A 17068-nucleotide genomic window follows, 5' to 3' on the forward strand; every position below is an offset into this window, starting at 1 on the left:
TGTAAAAAGTAAAATCAGAAGAATCGGGATAAAGACCGGTCATTAAGTCATAGTGCATTAGATGGTTTTTGATCGAGCCATAGACTAGTGGAATAGAAGCAAACTGGCGGTGGGAAAAGTCGATTTTTGCCTATTTCCTGCCAATTCCTTTATCTTCAAGTCAAATATCTGCTAATGCAATGACCGGGGGACGAATCTTTTTAGTAATATGTGTTTTTAGTAATGCATTCCAAATATAAAGAATTTATTAATAGCCGCGTCAGCAATTCCAGGCGGCTATTATAGCGCTCCTTTTTTCGTACTTCGTATAATAGATTTTTGTTTCGTCTTGCACTTACTTTCATGACTTTGATGACTTTTCATGACTTAGAGCTTTCAAAACGGGATAAACAGCTCAGCTCAGCGGGCATCAAGTTTCATTAGAGGCCCTTAGCCGCGTTTGGTAGTCCTTCAAGTACTTAGAGTGGTGAAGTTACTAAAAACTTACCTGACTTAAAAAAATGACTTGTGAAATCACTTAATAAACTTTAAATTTTATGACAATTTACTCGTTAAAGATCAATAGTGTGCATCTAAGTATTGCCAAACGTATTTTCCCTAATTCTTGATTATTAGAGTCTTGAGTTTATGGTTTCGAACATTATTTTTGAAAAAGCTCCCTTAGGGCTTTTTCCTTATAGAGCGTATGTGTGTAAAAGTCTAGTGGTCTATTAAAGGACTGGTGGTCAATCTGTCTATCTTTTTTAGTTGCTTCAAATCCATGGAAGGCTTGAAGCGTATATCGCGGCTAATTTCCGGCAATCTGCCGGCTATGTTTTTGCTTTTTCTTGAACACAATTACAGCAAGTGGAAATGCACGGACAGATAACGAGAATTAACAAGTCTTTACTAACTGCCCCAGAAATATACACTTTTAGAGCAAAAAAAGTTGGAGGCCTCCGTATTTTGACAGATTGGGTATAGAAGAGATAGCCAATCTGAACTTTATTATTCATTGCAGGTCAAATAACGCAGGAAAACTGAGAAGGTAACCAATTATTCTCTACGTTGCATCTTAAATCTTGTTCGTTTATTCTCCGAACATCTTGTCTACTATTTCTGAGCTAGATAGTTTAGCTATGGGTTGCATCATCATATTTAATATCTTCTCATCTGCTCTTTGATGTTTGCTAGAGACCCGGGCCAGTTGTTGGAACAGATATTGGGCAACGATATGTGAGTGTACTGTAGTGTAGTATGTAGTGTAGACACAGAGTAGTGGTCGTGGATCATTATTTAAAGACTGTTTACTTATTTGGTAGCAGTAGTTGTAAATCAAAATTTGTTGTTGTAATGTAGGCGTACTTCAAATGATATTCATGAAAAGAGGCTGCGGATGTATTTTATCTATAGCAGTTTGAAAGTGGTCATTCAAGACTGTGGAGCTTTTTTCCGAACTGGACCGTCTTGCCGTTTTGTGATCGAACGAGCTGAAGTGATCGACAAAGCTCTGTTCAGGTTATAAAATGCGGAAATAGAGATGCTTAGTCTAATTAATCTATTGACAAATGACCACACACCAAACTATCACAAGTCTATGGTGTTCAATCACGATGTAATTAACGCGACTTCTAACTGTGTACTCTTCGAGAAAATGCGATTTCTAACTTGAAGAATGGCTTCTAGAGAACAGGCGCGTAAATCACACCCCCCCCCATCACACACACACACACACACACTTCTTCTTTTAGTGCCGTGTCTGGTCACAGACATAGGCTTTCCATAAAAGTCTCCATTCTTCTCGTTTCCTTGCGATTCTTATGCTCTCGGCTCGACTTCTTCCTACTTTTTCCGAGATACCATCCAGATATGTCTTTCTATTTCTTCCTCTGGATCTTTTTCCGTTGATGCATCCGGAAAGAATGCTTTCTTCCAATTCGCCATTTCTGACAACATGTCCAACGAACTTAAGTTGCCTAGTTTCAATATCTCTGTATCATCGGGTTTTTCTGGGTTTTACTTAAAACAAACTCATTGGTTTTGTGTGCTGTGTATGATGTGCGCTCCATTTTCCTGAGATACCACATTTCAACACTTTCAAGGAGCTTCTTCGACTCAAAATTGAGTGTCCACGTTTCACATGCATACAAAAGTACCGGCCAGACGTAGCAACGTAAAACTCTAGTTTTGAAAGGAACTTTTTTTGTTTGTCAGGATCTTTTTCAAATTAGTAAAGGCAGTTTTTGACTGGGCTATTCTACTCTTTATTTCTTTTATACATTTTCCATCTTCGGTTACAAGCGTCCCAAGATAAGTGAAGGTTTCTGTTTGATTTATCTTTTCTTCATTCAAATATATTGAGTACTTTTCTGGTTCCTTGGAAATTACCATTACTTCGGTTTTGTTTTTCTTTGTGTTAATTTCCATCCCATGTTTGTCACATGCATCTTTTAAGGTTGACATTAACAACTGAAGTTTTTCTTCCGAATCTGCGATAACTGCTGTGTCGTCTGCAAACCTTAGATTTTTAATGTTCATTCCGCCAATGCTGACACCTTTCATATCTTCTATTGACTTCATTATTTGCTCACTGAAGGTATTGTACAGAATTGGGGAAGCTACACAGCCCTGTCGGACGCCAATCTTGATGTCAAAGGCATCAGTTTCCTCGTCACCAATTTTCACCGTTGCTTTTTGATTCCAATAGATATTTTGTAGAAGGCGAAGGTCTTTGTCATCGATGCCGGCTTCATCAAGTGCTTCTAAAACTTCATTGTGTTGAACCTTATCGAAAGCCTTAACAAAATCAATGAAGCAGACAAAAAGTTTTGTTGGTGGTTCAACAATCTCTCTGCAATAACTCTTAGACATCAAATGGCATTTCGCGTGCCTCTGTCTGGCATGAATCCGAATTGCTATTCGCTGATTAGAAAATGGGCTTTCTTTTCAATTCTTTGTACCATAATTCTCAGCAGTAACTTTAGAGCATGGCTCATGAGAGAAATTGTTCTGAAATTTTCACATTCTGGAGCACCAGGCTTTTTGGGTAAAGTGACAAAAACAGACTTGAGCATTTCATCAGGAACAACGTCTGTTTCGTAATTGCGATCAATCAGGTGATGCACTAAGTCTATTCCCATCATTTCCAGTGCTTTCAGCGCTTCTATCGGAATGCCATCAGGTCCCATTGCTTTATTCTTTTTTGCAATTTTCATAGCCCACCAGACTTCATCTTTGAGTATGGGTGGTCCTGTTAATGGCTCCTCGAAAACGAAGGGCATTGTTTCACTTCTGTTTGGATCGTCATACAATTTTTTGATATATTGCTGCCATCTTTCTTTGACTTCACTGCTTTCTAAGAGCAATAACCCGTTCTCATTTTTAATCATGCGGGAACTGCGTTGTTTTCCTGAGAGTTCCTTAATTCTTTTGTGTACTTCAGCTGGGTTTACAAGAAGTCTTTCTTCGATTTCTTTGCATTTTACTTCCAAAAACTTGGTGTATTCCTCATTGCACTTCTTTTTGACCTGCTTGTATGACGGTCAGAATTGTCCTCGGATGAAACAGAAGTCTGACCGAGCGAGGCTATAGAGGTTTGATACCTTCTATTTCCATTTACACTGTTTTTCCGAGTCTTTTTTGCAACTTTCATGAATTTTATTGGCAGAATAATGCAAGTAGTTTGCCATTGCTTTCTTGCATACCATGGCTTCGTTAGCTCAGCAATTGATTACGGCTCCTCCGAGAGAATGAACTCTCAGGAGTAGCCTGAACTGCCTCCCCAGGGACTACCACGAGGAGGTGAGGTTGGATTTTAGTCCCCCCCCCCCCCACACACACACACACACACGAAATAAACCCTGGGGGAAGAACGTGGCTAATTTAAGTTACTCCTGTCACAAAATTTTTTAATTGCACTCAAACGAAGTTTCCAACAATTATATTAGTCCTGTGGCTTTTTATGTGGGTTTTCGCTGGGGCAGGTTTTTTTTGACCGTTTTAATTTTTCGGCTTCAAAAAGGGTATAAACAGGTAAAACCCAGAGGAAAAGAACTGGGTGAGCAGCTCTCTTAGAGCCTTATGCCTTGCTAGTCTAAGTATGCGATTCACCAAAACTGTTTTGATGAGGCATAAATTCATGAAGGACAGTTCTTAGTCTTTATAGTATGACCCCCTCAGTCCCCCCTCCATTCCTGTAATTTCTCGGTATCTCTCAGAGCGTCAGTAGTGCAAAAGTCAAATCACTGAAGCTACTGAAAAGGCTGAGTATATTTGCGTGAAGGGCAGATTCTTTTGGCTGCTGAAATGTTCTATTGGATAAAACAATTAAGCTGTATTTGCAAGATGGTTCCTAAAAATTGTGTTGGTTGAATAATCTCTTTTTGACCTGTGAGGACTTATTGTTCCGACCCACTTGTGGGGGGGGGGGGGGGGAGGAGGAACTATATACTCAAATGGGTTTTTTTTGTTCTGAAAAATTTGGCCGATCGATATATTCATCGTAGAGAAATGTGAGTGGTATCATTAAAAAACTCATTCACCGTAGAATTCGAAATTAAAAAGATTTTTTTGAATTTCGTTTTTTTCGAGGAGTTATCGAGGTTTAAACTTTCATGTGAACACGGGATATTTGGTTCACTTTTGTTAACTTTTACCGTAATTTTCAAGTTACCTAAAGACTAGTCACTTTATATCGAGGTTCCGTTAATGACAAACCACATATACAGTCAAATGAAGCCCAATGCACAAAAAATTCGTTTCCAACCAATCGCTCATGTTTTTTTTATATCTCAGTATTCGTAATTTTAGATGGCATTTTGATTTTCTTTTTGAGGTTTTACTATATTTTTGGAATCCTATGGCATAAACTCGTTGACTAAAAAAGCAATAGATTTCGTAATGAGCATTAAGTGAACCTATCTAATGCTTTGAGTGGACAGCTAAAGTCTTAAGACTTTAAAAATAAATTATCGAAATTTTTAATATTAATCAGTCATAAACTTATTTTTGTGAACTGTAAGTCTGTCTTAGTAATTAATGGACCCTCTCCTTCCTATTGTAACCACAATTAATCTCGTTGGCGGTTGTATCTTCCAACTATTGGTTATATGACTTCAATGCCACAAGATTTCAAAAAAAAAATTTTAACATTTTTGGACATTTCGTATTTTTGGTTCCTTGTGAAATCTTATCACGTTATCCTAATATTGATGGCTCCTATTGTCTTAGCGAAGACGTTCAAGGGATCATGGACAAATTTTTTACAGAAAAAACTTATGGTTTAAATGGCTTCAACACTTCTCGCACTTTTCTACAGAATTTTTGATTTTTGCCTGTATTTGTTTTTTTTTCATAGTCATCAGAAATATTGTGATGTCTTATTGATAACCTATGCATCATAAACATCCTTGTACTCCACTAGTGGCATAACTCAGCGTAATTTTTGATTTCCGTTGAAAGCTATTGAATTTAATGGCTCTTAGTTTTAAAAAATATTTTTTAAAAGAATTTTTGAATATTAATCAATCTTAATCTTTTTTTCGTGAACCGTAAGTCTTTCTCAGTAATGACTAAACCCCTTTCATTTTTACTTCATGGAAAATTTATCGGGTTAGCAGTTTTATCTTCTTACTATTGGTTTTTTTGACTTTGGTGCACGAGTTTTCATAATTCTTTAATATTTTGATTTTCTTTTCGTAATTTTTGGTTCTTTTTGAAATCTTATTACCTTTTCGCAATATCGATAGTTCCCATTGGCTTAGAGAAGACGTTCAATGGGTCGTAGAAAAAGTTTTCGGAGAACAGTTATTGGTTTAAATGGCTTCGACACTTTCTTTTCGCACTTTTTTATAGAATTTTTGGTTTTTGCCTGTAATTGTAGTTGTTTTCATAGTCATAAGACTTATTGTGATGTCTTATTGATTATCTACGCATTCTTGCTCTCATATCGAGGCATAACTGAGCTTATTTATTGAATTCCGTTGAAAGCTGTAAAAATAATGTCTGTAAAGACTTTGAAATTTTAAACAACCTTGAAACATAGAATTGAATTTGAAACATAAAACAACCATAAGCTTATTTTTGTGAACTGTATATCAGTCTCGGAAATAACAGAACCACTTTCCTTTTTACTTCAAGAAAAATTATCTAGTTGGCGGTTTCATCTTCCAACTACTGGTTGTCTTCCTTTGATGGACGAGATAATTCTTTTTTATTTTTTGAACACTTTTTCGTAATTTTGGTTCTTTTTGAAATCTTATTACATTACCGCAATATTGATAGTTCCCATTGGCTTAGAGAAGATGTTCAATGGATCGTAGAAAAAATTTTCGGAGAAAAGCTATTGGTTTAAATGGCTTCGGCACTTATCGCACTTTTCTACTGAATTTCTGGATTTTGCCTGTATTTGTTGTTGTTTTTATAGTCAATGATATGTTGTAATGTCTTACTGATCAATTGTGGTTAAGAAACATCTGTCGTCTTATCCAGACATAATTTAGCCTTTTTAATGGCTTCCGTTGAAAGCTAATGAATTTTATGACGTTGATAATACATATTTTCTCAAAAATTTCGTGGTTTTAATGTATTTTTCATTGCCATACGACTTATTGTGATGAATTATCGATGACATATGAATGAAGATATCATTGCTTTCCCGTCGAGGCAGAACTTAGCGTGTTTTTTTAATTCCGTTGAATGCTATTAAATTTAATGGCTTTGATACTAGGGTTTTTCTCAAAAACTTGTGGTTTTAATATTTTTGTTTATTTTTGTTGTTTTTCAAGTCATTTTGTAACAATTAGAACAGTCACGTTGCTGTAAAAAATTAATTCAAAATAGAAAATTTTTTACTGAAAAGTTCATTCTCTAATGGCTTCGACACTTTTATCGCTTAATGTTTTGAATTTGCTGTTTTTACTTTTTTCTTTAATCTTTAGAGAGCTGTAAAATTCTGACCGGTCTCATAAACTTGTAAATGACGAGTAAATGAATGATATTACCCGAAGGAGTCAATTTATTGCGAATAGTCTTAAAATTTTTGATATACGTTGTCAAAGGTTTTCCATACTTTTCAGTTTTTGTTGTTCTTTTCGTCAACTTGTAACTTATTCTCCTCATTGAGAGGTCCCTTCCAATTCCTTGAATTTCAAAAATTAAAATTTCTTCTGATAATATGTCGTAACTGATGTTTTGTTTGTTGGACAATATGTGTTTTCATAAAAGTTTTGTGAGTGGTGTATTTACTTTTCTTTTTCTTTTAGCACATTCAGGTAATAACAGATCCCAATGATTTTCAAATGTGGCCCGAATGAACCTTTTTATTCTTTCAGTAAACTTTTAGCTGAATTAGTATAAATAAAAACTGAAATAAAAATACTTAACATTCAGATATTAGCTAATGATTGTAATGTCTCCAATAATTTGTGTTTTTGCAAATTTTTCGTATTTTTTTTGAGATTTTCTGTGTCTTTAGTCCGTTCCTATGGCTTAGTCTAACCAAAAACAGGTCCCATTGGCTTCATACTAACTTTTTAGTAAATTGATCAAGAATTATTTTGTAATAAGCTTTTTAGACTTTTAAAAATTTTTGGATTTTTGATTTTAACCTCATTTCTTTTTCTCTTTGAGGACTTGTTACCTAGTTTCATTAAGGAAGACATCCATCTGCTTTATAGTAAGGAAAAACTAAGTTTTTGCAGTTAAGGTTTTATCTGATTGCATTTTGACGTTGTTACTAGGTGCTTTTTAATTCAGATATTTGGTTTCTGCCGTAAAATTTTTTTTGCTTATTTTGTTGTTCGTTGTTTTTTTTTCTCGTAATCTTCTTAATGGCAGATCTCGTGAGCGCTGTAATGAGGCATGGCATTATTTAATACAATTAGTAGTTAGGTTTTGTTTTTTTTTAATTCAAACATCTATTTTTGTTATCTCTTCATTTGGTTGACAAATAAGTCAAAAAATGTAGATGAGCTCGGGTCGGAACATCATGTGCGAACGCACATTAACGAGCCTCCTTGTTATCTTAAAATTTCAATGAGAAAATTGGAGCCCCGTGAAATAGTAACCTCTTTAAAATGTGTGATTGAACGATGAAATAGTACTTCGTCACATTTGAGCTTTCACGTCAATTTACCACGTGTATTTACGACAGAAAATGAACCTTAATTTTATTTACTTAGTAACTCAGGTGGATAGAGAGTTCCTTAACTGGCCTGAATGCTCAAATACTTGAGGCGATGTCTACTTTTGTGATTAATTGCTCTCGAATGAAGTTCAAGACTATTTGTGTAATTTTATACAAATTTCCTCTGACCGTTTTTTGTCGTTTTCAATGGACTTTTTCAAGTTTTGCGTGATCTACGTTGCTTGTCTTGAAACTGAGAAATTTACTGCGTAAATTCAGTTGAAACGTGCAATGATATGTTTTGTTTCATTTTCTTTACTTAAAATCCTCGGGTTTCTGTATTAACGCTAATGACGGCATCTGAAGATGCTTAATGAGCTTATCCTCTGACTGAATGAAGGGTCAAAAGTTTGGAACTGTTCCCGAACGCACAGGTGGAACAGCTTCGTTTTTAATTGCTCTCGAACGAGTTTTAAGTAATTATTTTTGCTCTGTTTTCTTTTAGCTCGTTCAGATTTTTGTATCTTTTGCATCCTTTTCAGATTTGCGTGTTCTATATTGCTCACCCATTGGCAATTCTAAGCTGCTGAAGTCAATTCGCTGCAATTTCATATGAAAAGCCAAGTGAAAATGTGCCAAAGTTGCTCCTTTTTTAAATACAATTTTTCATATATTTTGGAATTTTCTAAAAAAGTAAAAGCACTTCAGGATAGGTTAGTATCATTGCGTAATACATTCCAGGTCGATTTCTGCCATTGAAATGATCCTAAGATTTTACAAGACGTGAGTTGTAATATGTTGTAGTGGATGAAGAGTTGCAAGCTGGACCGCTTGAGCTGCTTGTTGATTTTGGATGCTTTTAACCATTGTAGATGTAGTACCGTGTTCTGAATTAGAGTATTTCCAATGGTTTTAGTCGCTCATTGAAGGCTTTCTATGTTTTGTATGTAGTGAGAACCAACAGTTCCTCTCAGAAGTGGTGACCAATTGCATGGAGGGACAGGCCCCCGGCTTCTTCGCCCTGAAAAAATTGAAAAAACTGCTGGAGAACGAGAGTTTGAGGGCGTACGTGGTTGGAAAAGTGGGAAACAATAACGACCAACCGGTTTCCAAAGACTTCTTGGAAGACCAGGTGGGTTCCTAATATCAGCCGTCTTTTGAACCTGATGTTTATTAGCCGCTGTCAGCCTCTCAAAGGCTATTATTTGCTACTTAAACGCTGTCTTAAATTTGGCGGTGTTAGTGACGTTACTTGATGTTGGAGTGTAATTACTCGTTCCGCAGCAAAATCTAACTACAAACTTGATATTCGCCAAAGAATTTCAGCGCAAACTTTTATCTGGCTAATAGCAAGTTCAAAAAGTCTTCAACAATTTTTATGTGGTAGAAGCGAGAGTTTTGTTTTAAATAGCTGCGATAGCGAACCATTACCACCTCTTGGCTTTTTACGATTCAAAGAAAGGGAATTGTAATGGGGCGCAGTATCTATATACTAATTCAGTGTCATCATAAAAGGCACCATGTTTAAGCTTCTAATCTTTACATGTATTAACAGCCCCTAAACATGTTCTTTGGCAAAAAGCGACTGGTAACAGTCGGATTCGAACCGGGCTCTGTGAGTTAGGAGGCAGAAGCGCAATGAGTTGAGCTAAGAAACAAATGAGCCGCGTATTTATCGGGATTTTTGTCCATTGACGCCTTATTCGTTTCTACTTTCTCCAATTCCCTCTTTTCACAATTGTTTGTGCTCCATATCTTTCTCCTGTCACTATCTATCTTCTTTCTATCTATATATTAGAAGTAATTCGAATACCCATGTTTAAGCTCCTAATCTTCACATGTTTTAAGGCCTCTTAATTGTACAGCAAAGCATTTTGGTTTGTATGTATTTTGAAAAAGGTCAAGACCGAAAACTTGATCTTGCCAAAAAGTTAATGAACGAAAAGATACCTATGCCGTAAAGGTCAATGACTGAATAGTGCAAAAATGGTCATTGACCGAAAAGCTGCGTATGACCGAAAAGCTGGCATTGCCAAAAAGTCATTTACCGAAAAGTTACCTTTACCATAAATTTCAATGATTGAGTAGCAGCGGATGTAAAGATATGTCATTGACCGTAAATCATTCTTTGACCGAAAAGTTACCTGTGCCAAAAGGGTCAACGACCGAAAAACTGCGGTTTCAAAAGTTTCTCAATGACTGAGAACCTGCTAATTATAAAGGAGTCGATCACTTTATGTGTGAAAAATTATTACACAAAAATAGTCCTTTGATGAAATGTACTTATGCATCACGGATATTGACAGAATGAAGTTTCTCTAAGTAAAGGTCAATTTACGAAAGGAAATCGAAAATGCAAAATTGTCCATTTAAATAAATTCAAATTAGCTAGATAGTAAAGTGGCGGGACGTGTTTTTGTTTTTATTTTTTTTATTCTGAACACAAATTATTGCGATGCTTTTAATCGGAAGTTTTTGAGCAAAATAATTGCGTAACCGATTTGATTTTTTAGACAATCATCAATTGTTTTCAGTTTTGCTTGATCTCTGTCTCATGATAGTTTTCAACAACTGAAGTTTAATTAACTGAATCATTTGTTGCTAGGTTTTTTTCCAGATGAATGAATAGTTAATTGCGAATATTTAATTCTTTTTTTTACTCTCGAAGGAAGTTCTTTTCTCTTTGTTTTTTTTTGTGCTCCTTCTTTCTCTCCTTCGTTTCTCTTTTCTCTTTGATTTCTCTTCTTTTGGTTATCTTTCCTTTTTTTCGTTTCTGTGTCTGTCTCTTTCGTTTCTTTCTTCCGTTTCTTTTCTATCTTCTTCTCTCGTTTTCCTTTTCTCTTGTTTCTTTCTCTCTCTCTCTGTCGCTCTGTTCTGTCTTTTCTCTTCTGTATCTTTCTCTTCTCTTTTTTTTTCTGTTCCTTTATGCTATTCTTTTTTTCTAGTTTTTACTTTCTGCCTTTTGTTTTGCTTTGTTTTTCTTTTCTCTTTCCTTTCTGTATTTTTTCCCGTGCTTTTCTCTTTATGTTTGCTTTTCTCTCATTTTTTTTCTGTCTTCGCTCTATTTGGTTTCTTCTGTCTTTTTGCTCGCCTTTTTCTCTCTTTCTTTTCTGTGTTTCCTACCTGTCTTTCTTTTGGCTTCTTTTCCTGTCTTTTTCTTCCGCCTTTCTGTTATCTCATTTTTTTTCTATTTCGTTCCTCTTTCGTTTCTGTCTTTGTTTGCCCCTCTCTCTCCTTTTCTCTTTTGCTTTTCTCTTTTTCCTTTCTGTATTTCTTTCCTGTCTTTCGCTCTTATTTTCGTGCTTGCTTTTCTCTTTCGTCTTCGTTTTCGTCTTTCGTTTCTGTTATTCGTTTCTCGTTTTCTCTCCTTTTCGGGTTTTATTTTTTTTCTGTGGCTTTACTCTCTTGCTTTTCTCTTTTGTTTCTGTCTTTCTTTTCTCTTTGTGCTGAACCTCTGTTCTGCCTCCTTTGTATACTGTTTTTTTGTCATTTTCCTGTCACTTTTCTTTCTTTTCTCTTTCTTTTCTTTTGTTTTTTTCTGCCTTTTTTCAATCATTTTTTTCTTTTTCGTTCCGCTTCCGTTTCCCTCTTTAGTTTGTTGTTCTTTCTTGTTTCCTTTCTGTTTGTGTTTTCTCTCATGCTTTGCTCTTTCTTTTCTGCTTTCTTTTCGCTTTGTTTTCTCTTTCTTTTCTGATCTTATTTTCTGGCTTTCTTTTTTCTCATCCTATTTCACTCTTTTGTTCCTCTAGCTTCTCTTTATTATCTTGATTGTCTGTCTTTTTTGTCTTGTTTTGCTCTTTCTTTTCTGTCTTTCGTTAGTCTTTCTTTTCTCTCATTTTTTTCTGTTCGTCTTTTCTGCCTCTTTCCTGTTCTGTTTTTTTTTGTGTTTTTCCTGTCTCTTCTCTTTCGTATCTTTCTTTTGTGTTGTTTTTTCTGCCTTTCTCAATGGTTTTTCTCTTTTTCGTTCCTCTTTCGTTTCTCTCTTTAGTTTGTCGTTCTTTGCTCTTTCCTTTCTGTATTTCTTTTCTTGCTGATTTCTCTGCTGTTCTTTTCTCTGTTTTCTCTTTGTTTTCTGTTTTTTTTTGCCTTTCTTTTGTTTTCATCCTTTCTCTTTTTTTCCTCTTTAGCTTCGCTTTTCATTTTCTCGCCTGTTTTTCTGTCTTTCTTTTCGTGCTTGCTTTTCTCTTTCGTTTCTGTCTTTTTTGCTTCTTTTAATTTTTTTGTCTTTTTTTCTGTCTCTCTCTCTTTATCTTTGTCTTTCTTTATTTTCTGTTCTTTTTTGTCTGCCTTCTTTTCTCTCTTTCGTCTTTTTTTCCTTCGGTTCTGTTTTTCTCTTTTTTTTCTGTATTTCGTTTCTCTCTTTTCTCTATTGCTTTTGTCTCTTTCTTTTCTCTTTTTTTTCTGTTCTTCGTTCTGCCGTTCTTTGATCTCATTCGTTTTCTCTTTGGTTCCTCTGTCGTATCTCCTATTTTCTCGTTTTTTTATTTCATTTCTGTTCTTTTCTCGCTCTTCTCTGTTTTTTCTGTCTTTCTTTTATCTATTGTATTCTTTCATTCTTTTCGCTTGCTCTTTCCTTTTTTGCTTTTCTGTCTTTTGTCTCTTTTTTTTCGGTCTTTCGTTTCTCGATTTTTTCTCTTTTTCGCTTCTCTTCCTTTTCTGTCCATCGTTTTTTCTTTTCTCTTCTGTGTTGCTCTCTTTCTTCTCTCTTGCTCTTCTTTTTTTCTTTGTTTTTTTTCTCTTTTTCGTTTGTCTTTTTTGTCCCTATCTTTTCTTCCTACTTTGTCTTTTTTCCTGTCTTTTTTTCTCGTTTTCTCCTGTTTTTCTCTCATTCTTTTCTGTCTTTTTTCTCTTTCTTTTCTCTTGTCTGTCTTTCTTTGCTCTCTTTTTCTTCTGTTCTCTTTTGCTGCATTTTTTCTTTTTTCTGTCTTTCTTTTGTCTTCTGTTTCGTTCCACCCTTTCGTATCTTTCTTTTTTCATTCCTTTCTGTCTGTTTTCTCTTTCTTTATTCTGTTATTTTCCCTTCTTTCTTTTTCTGTTTCCTCTCCCTCCATATCTTATTGCTTCACTCTTTTTACGCTCCTTAAAATGCAGCCTAACGTACTACATGTATTACGCTACGACACCATACAAAATTTCGTTGTCTGTACAAGTCTTAGCGCTCATTAATTATGCGAGTCATCAAATCCGAAAAAGAACACAACGGTAACGCAACGTAATACCTATGGCTGTTGAACGGGGGCATGTGGTCCAGCCCGAGGTGGTCCAAAAAAAAATTTAAATTTCTAGAATTTTAAACTAAAGAATTTTGAAACTTCTCTTTTTCAAATGATCTTTTTATGCTTTTTGCTTTTGCTAGTTTTTCTAATTTCGTTAAAATCAAAAGCTTTTGATTTTTTGTATTGTTTTGAGGTTTTTTGTCTCTCCTAACAATTTTGGCCTCAAGTTTCAAGTAGCCTATGCTTTTAAAGTAACAATTGAAAATTCATTGCTTTATACGATGTACTAACACTCAGCACAGAGCTCCTTCAACTGTTTTCTCACAATATTGCCAGTTTTTTGTGGTCGAAAAATGCTTGAAGTCATTTTGATGCATTGCGTTGTTGTTTGTTTAAATTTATTTTATCTTTTAATCACATTTTTCGTTGTACTTAAGTCAAGATTTTCAGGCTTGACTTCTGACTTACGGGACTCACTGTTTCCATTGAATGGATTTTTAATTCTCTTGCGGATTTAGTTAAACAATCTAGTGAATAAGGTCAAAGTCAAAAGATCAAAATCAAAAGAAGCGGTGTGAATCGATAAAACCCGGTCATTAAGTAATAGTGCATTAGGTTTTTTAAATTTCTTTAGAGCGATTGCTGGCTGAAATTAGTATTAAGGTAACCAGCTTTCTTTTTAGAAGCTAAATTAAGTGTAGTTTAAGAATATAACTGAAGTTGCATGCCGAACTACCACACTTTTTGACGCTGGAAAAAAATTCGGTCAATTTGTCTCTTCTTTTTGTTCTGTGTCAATCCCGATGTGCATCAAGCGCGTCAATGGCGGCTATTTTCCGACAATCTACGGGCTATGTTTAGCTATCGGTTTAGAAGCTGAACTAAATAGTTTTAGAATCTAGCCAAATATGCAGAATCTTCGCAACAAAATAAAGGTAATTCGAAAAGTTCTGTCAATTTCTATCTCCTATTTTTTCTTTTTTATGTTTCAATCCCAATGTGCGTCAACGGCCGCTTTTTTCCGGCAATCTACCGGCTCTGTTTAGCTATCAGTTTAGAAGCTGAATTGAGTAGTTATAGAATCTAACCAAATATGCAGAATTTTCGCACCAAACAAAGACACTTCGAAAAGTTCTGTCAATTTCTATCTGCTATTTTCTTTCTGCTATGTTTTTGTCTTACAATTTTAAACCTTTCAGCGTGTCTTGGACTAATATTGTTTACGATGTACTAAAACTCAGCACAGAGCTCCTTGAACTGTTTTCTCACAATATTGCTAGTTTTTTGTGGTCGAAAAAAGCTTGAAGTCATTTTGATGTGTTGTGTTGTTGTTTGTTTAAATTTATTTTACCTTTAGTCACATTTTTTGTTGTACTTAAGTCACGATTTTCACGCTTGACTTCTGACTTAATTCACTCTCTATTTCAACTGAATGGATTTTAAAATCTCTCGCGGATTTAATTAGCAATTTAGTGAATACGGTCAAAGTCAAAAGATCAAAATCAAAAGAAGCGGGGTGAATCGATAAAACCCGGTCATTAAGTAATAGTGCATTAGGTTTTCAAATTTCATTAGAGCGATTGCTGGCTGAATTTAGTATTAAGGTCAACAACTTTCTTTTTAGAAGCTAAATTAAGTGTAATTTAAGAACGTAACTGAAACTGCATGACAAACTACACAACACTTTTTACCCCCGAAAAAATATTCGGTCAATTTGTCTCTTCATTTTCTTCTGTTTCAATGCCGATGTGCATCAAGCGCGTCAACGGCGGCTATTTTCCGGCAACCTAACGGCTATGTTTAGCTATCAGTTTAGAAGCTGAACTAAGAAGTTTTAGAATCTAACCAAATATGCAGAATTTTCGCAACAAAATAAAGGTAATTCGAAAAGTTCTGTCAATTTCTATCTCCTATTTTTTCTTTTTTATGTTTCAATCCCAATGTGCGTCAAGGGCGGCTTTTTTCCGGCAATCTACCGGCTCTGTTTAGCTATCAGTTTAGAAGCTGAATTGAGTAGTTTTAGAATCTAACCAAATATGCAGAATTTTCGCACCAAACAAAGACACTTCGAAAAATTCTGTCAATTTCTATCTGCTATTTTCTTTTTATGTTTCAATCCTAATGTGCGTCAGCGGTGGCTATTTTCCGGAAATTTGCCGGCTATGTTTTTGTCTTACAATTTTAAACCTTTCAGCGTGTCTTGGACTAATATTGTTTACGATGTACTAAAACTCAGCACAGAGCTCCTTCAACTGTTTTCTCACAATATGGCTAGTTTTTTTAATATCCGCCGTCAGCCTCTCATCGGCTATTATTTAGGCGCTCTCCTGTTTTACGAATCGAAGAGGAGTAATGGTCATTAATGATAGCCGAGTGGGCACTGCTTCTGGTGAGGGATCGGGAGGTCCGTGGTTCGAATCCCGGCGTGGTTAACGATTTTTGCGCCCATAAAGACAAATCTATTTAGGCTAAAGCCAGTGAAGTAAATTGCCTCGCCTGTCTTTCGAGAGCAATTTCCAACATAAGTCGGTTAATGTATTTTTACAATCCAAAGTATTTGTATTGCTTAACCTTTTCAGCTTTCTCTCTCTATGGGTTTATATCTGTATTTTAAGGAACGGAAGTCTATTTCGCAAATACTCCGCCAATCTACGGGCTATGCTAGTTTATATTTTGACTCCGGAGTTGTTTCAGAGTTAATTTCAGTTCGTATGTTTCTGCATATGTTCATGAATGCTCACCATATAATATTTGTTTGCATTAATTTTGAAGAACGCACGTTGAATTTTTAAAATGCCAAATTTCAAAGTGCCCGATTTTAAAACGGCCGGAATTCTTAAACTTGCTAAGTGAGTGTTTCATTGAAGGTCACTGATTCTGCTCAGAGACTTGTATCTTTGTAATTTTGGCTTAACAGCTGGAAACTCTACGTGGTTCTCGATTAATGTCAGATTTTCTAGTGATTTCATCAGAGTGCGTAACCTATACATCATTCATAAAAATTTCTGGATCAATTTTTTGTGAATGTATTTTGCAATTGTCATGATGGTTTTTCAGGAAGTGAGTAAGAAAGTGTTCAACAGCATGACTACTGTCCTTCGAGCAGTCATTTCTGGTCTAGAAGAGAGCATCAAAGCTGCCAATTTCAATGGCATGGCTTCCATCTTCATGCTCCTCGAAATAGCTTATACACATGTTTACATCCGCGACCTGACCACAACACGAAAAGCTATCCCGAACAACTCTGGTAACGCTGCGGAGATTATAAAAGAACAAAGTTTGAAGAAGGTCGAAGGTGTGTTTGAAAACGCTACTAAAGGCTTTAATCAGAGTCTGAATTTCATCCTATCTGGTGACGGTGCTTTCTCTAATCTGACTGTTCCCCCTAATTCCCCCAATGTCTCCAAAAATGCCGCGGGGCATAGCCAAGGGCAGCAGCAACATACAAACCACCCAGGTTTTGTCACTGGCGGAAAAAGTGCACCTTGGTTGGCACCCTTTGCGCAGTCGCAGAGCCAACCAGAATCGCCAAAATATACGACCAGCTCAGTACCTGCGGGTGTTTACACGTACCCCACACCAGCTGCATCTCGTGGAAATGGTTCCGATATTAATAATGGTAACGGTGATGGAATAATGAGTGATGGTGTTGGTAGTGGGATTGAGGAGCCTGCTTTTAAGCCCCCTTATGCTGACCCGTTTGCTAGCTCTGCGCCTGGAAAATATTCCAACGTACTATCTGGTAACG

General features: G+C 35.8%; 3 protein-coding genes across 10 annotated transcripts in view; 1 reads left to right on the forward strand and 2 right to left on the reverse strand.

The window, feature by feature from the left end:
• The window catches only part of LOC142336181 (uncharacterized), a 545590-nt gene that overhangs the window by 486255 nt on the left and 42267 nt on the right, over positions 1–17068 (reverse strand). The gene's annotated exons all lie outside the window — the stretch shown is intronic.
• Positions 1–17068, forward strand: part of LOC142336180 (MAP kinase-activating death domain protein-like) — a 178553-nt gene that overhangs the window by 99602 nt on the left and 61883 nt on the right. For 4 of the 8 annotated variants that reach the window (XM_075384803.1, XM_075384809.1, XM_075384811.1 and 1 more), the window contains 4 exons: positions 1001–1027; positions 1174–1215; positions 9056–9236; positions 16378–17068. In XM_075384803.1, coding sequence (XP_075240918.1) covers positions 1001–1027; positions 1174–1215; positions 9056–9236; positions 16378–17068 — 941 coding nt within the window. The remainder of the gene's footprint in view (positions 1–1000; positions 1028–1173; positions 1216–9055; positions 9237–16377) is intronic. The other 4 variants (XM_075384810.1, XM_075384806.1, XM_075384805.1 and 1 more) reach the window with 4 other exon arrangements.
• LOC142335807 (uncharacterized) lies at positions 9725–13346 on the reverse strand. The gene is made up of 4 exons (XM_075384135.1): positions 13324–13346; positions 12672–12786; positions 10973–11025; positions 9725–9752 (listed from the first exon to the last, which is right to left on the reverse strand). The coding sequence occupies exons 1-4, from the start codon at positions 13344–13346 to the stop codon at positions 9725–9727; spliced, it is 219 nt and encodes a 72-aa protein (XP_075240250.1).

This window comes from Convolutriloba macropyga, chromosome 3, assembly GCF_964194025.1.
Source record: "Convolutriloba macropyga chromosome 3, txConMacr16.3, whole genome shotgun sequence".
Lineage (NCBI taxonomy): Eukaryota > Metazoa > Xenacoelomorpha > Acoela > Convolutidae > Convolutriloba > Convolutriloba macropyga.

Bases quoted from the DNA above. Each gene is read 5' to 3' on its own strand.
- LOC142335807 (XM_075384135.1), bottom strand. From the start codon at position 13,346: ATGCCCCCGTTCAACAGCCATAG. The intron at 12,787-13,323 runs GTATTACGTTGC...AGAGCAACACAG, and splicing joins CCCCCGTTCAACAGCCATAG to AAGAGAAAAGAAAAAACGAT. The intron at 11,026-12,671 runs GCAAGCGAAAAG...AATAGCATAAAG, and splicing joins GAAAAGCAAAAAAGGAAAGA to GAACAGAAAAAAAAAGAGAA.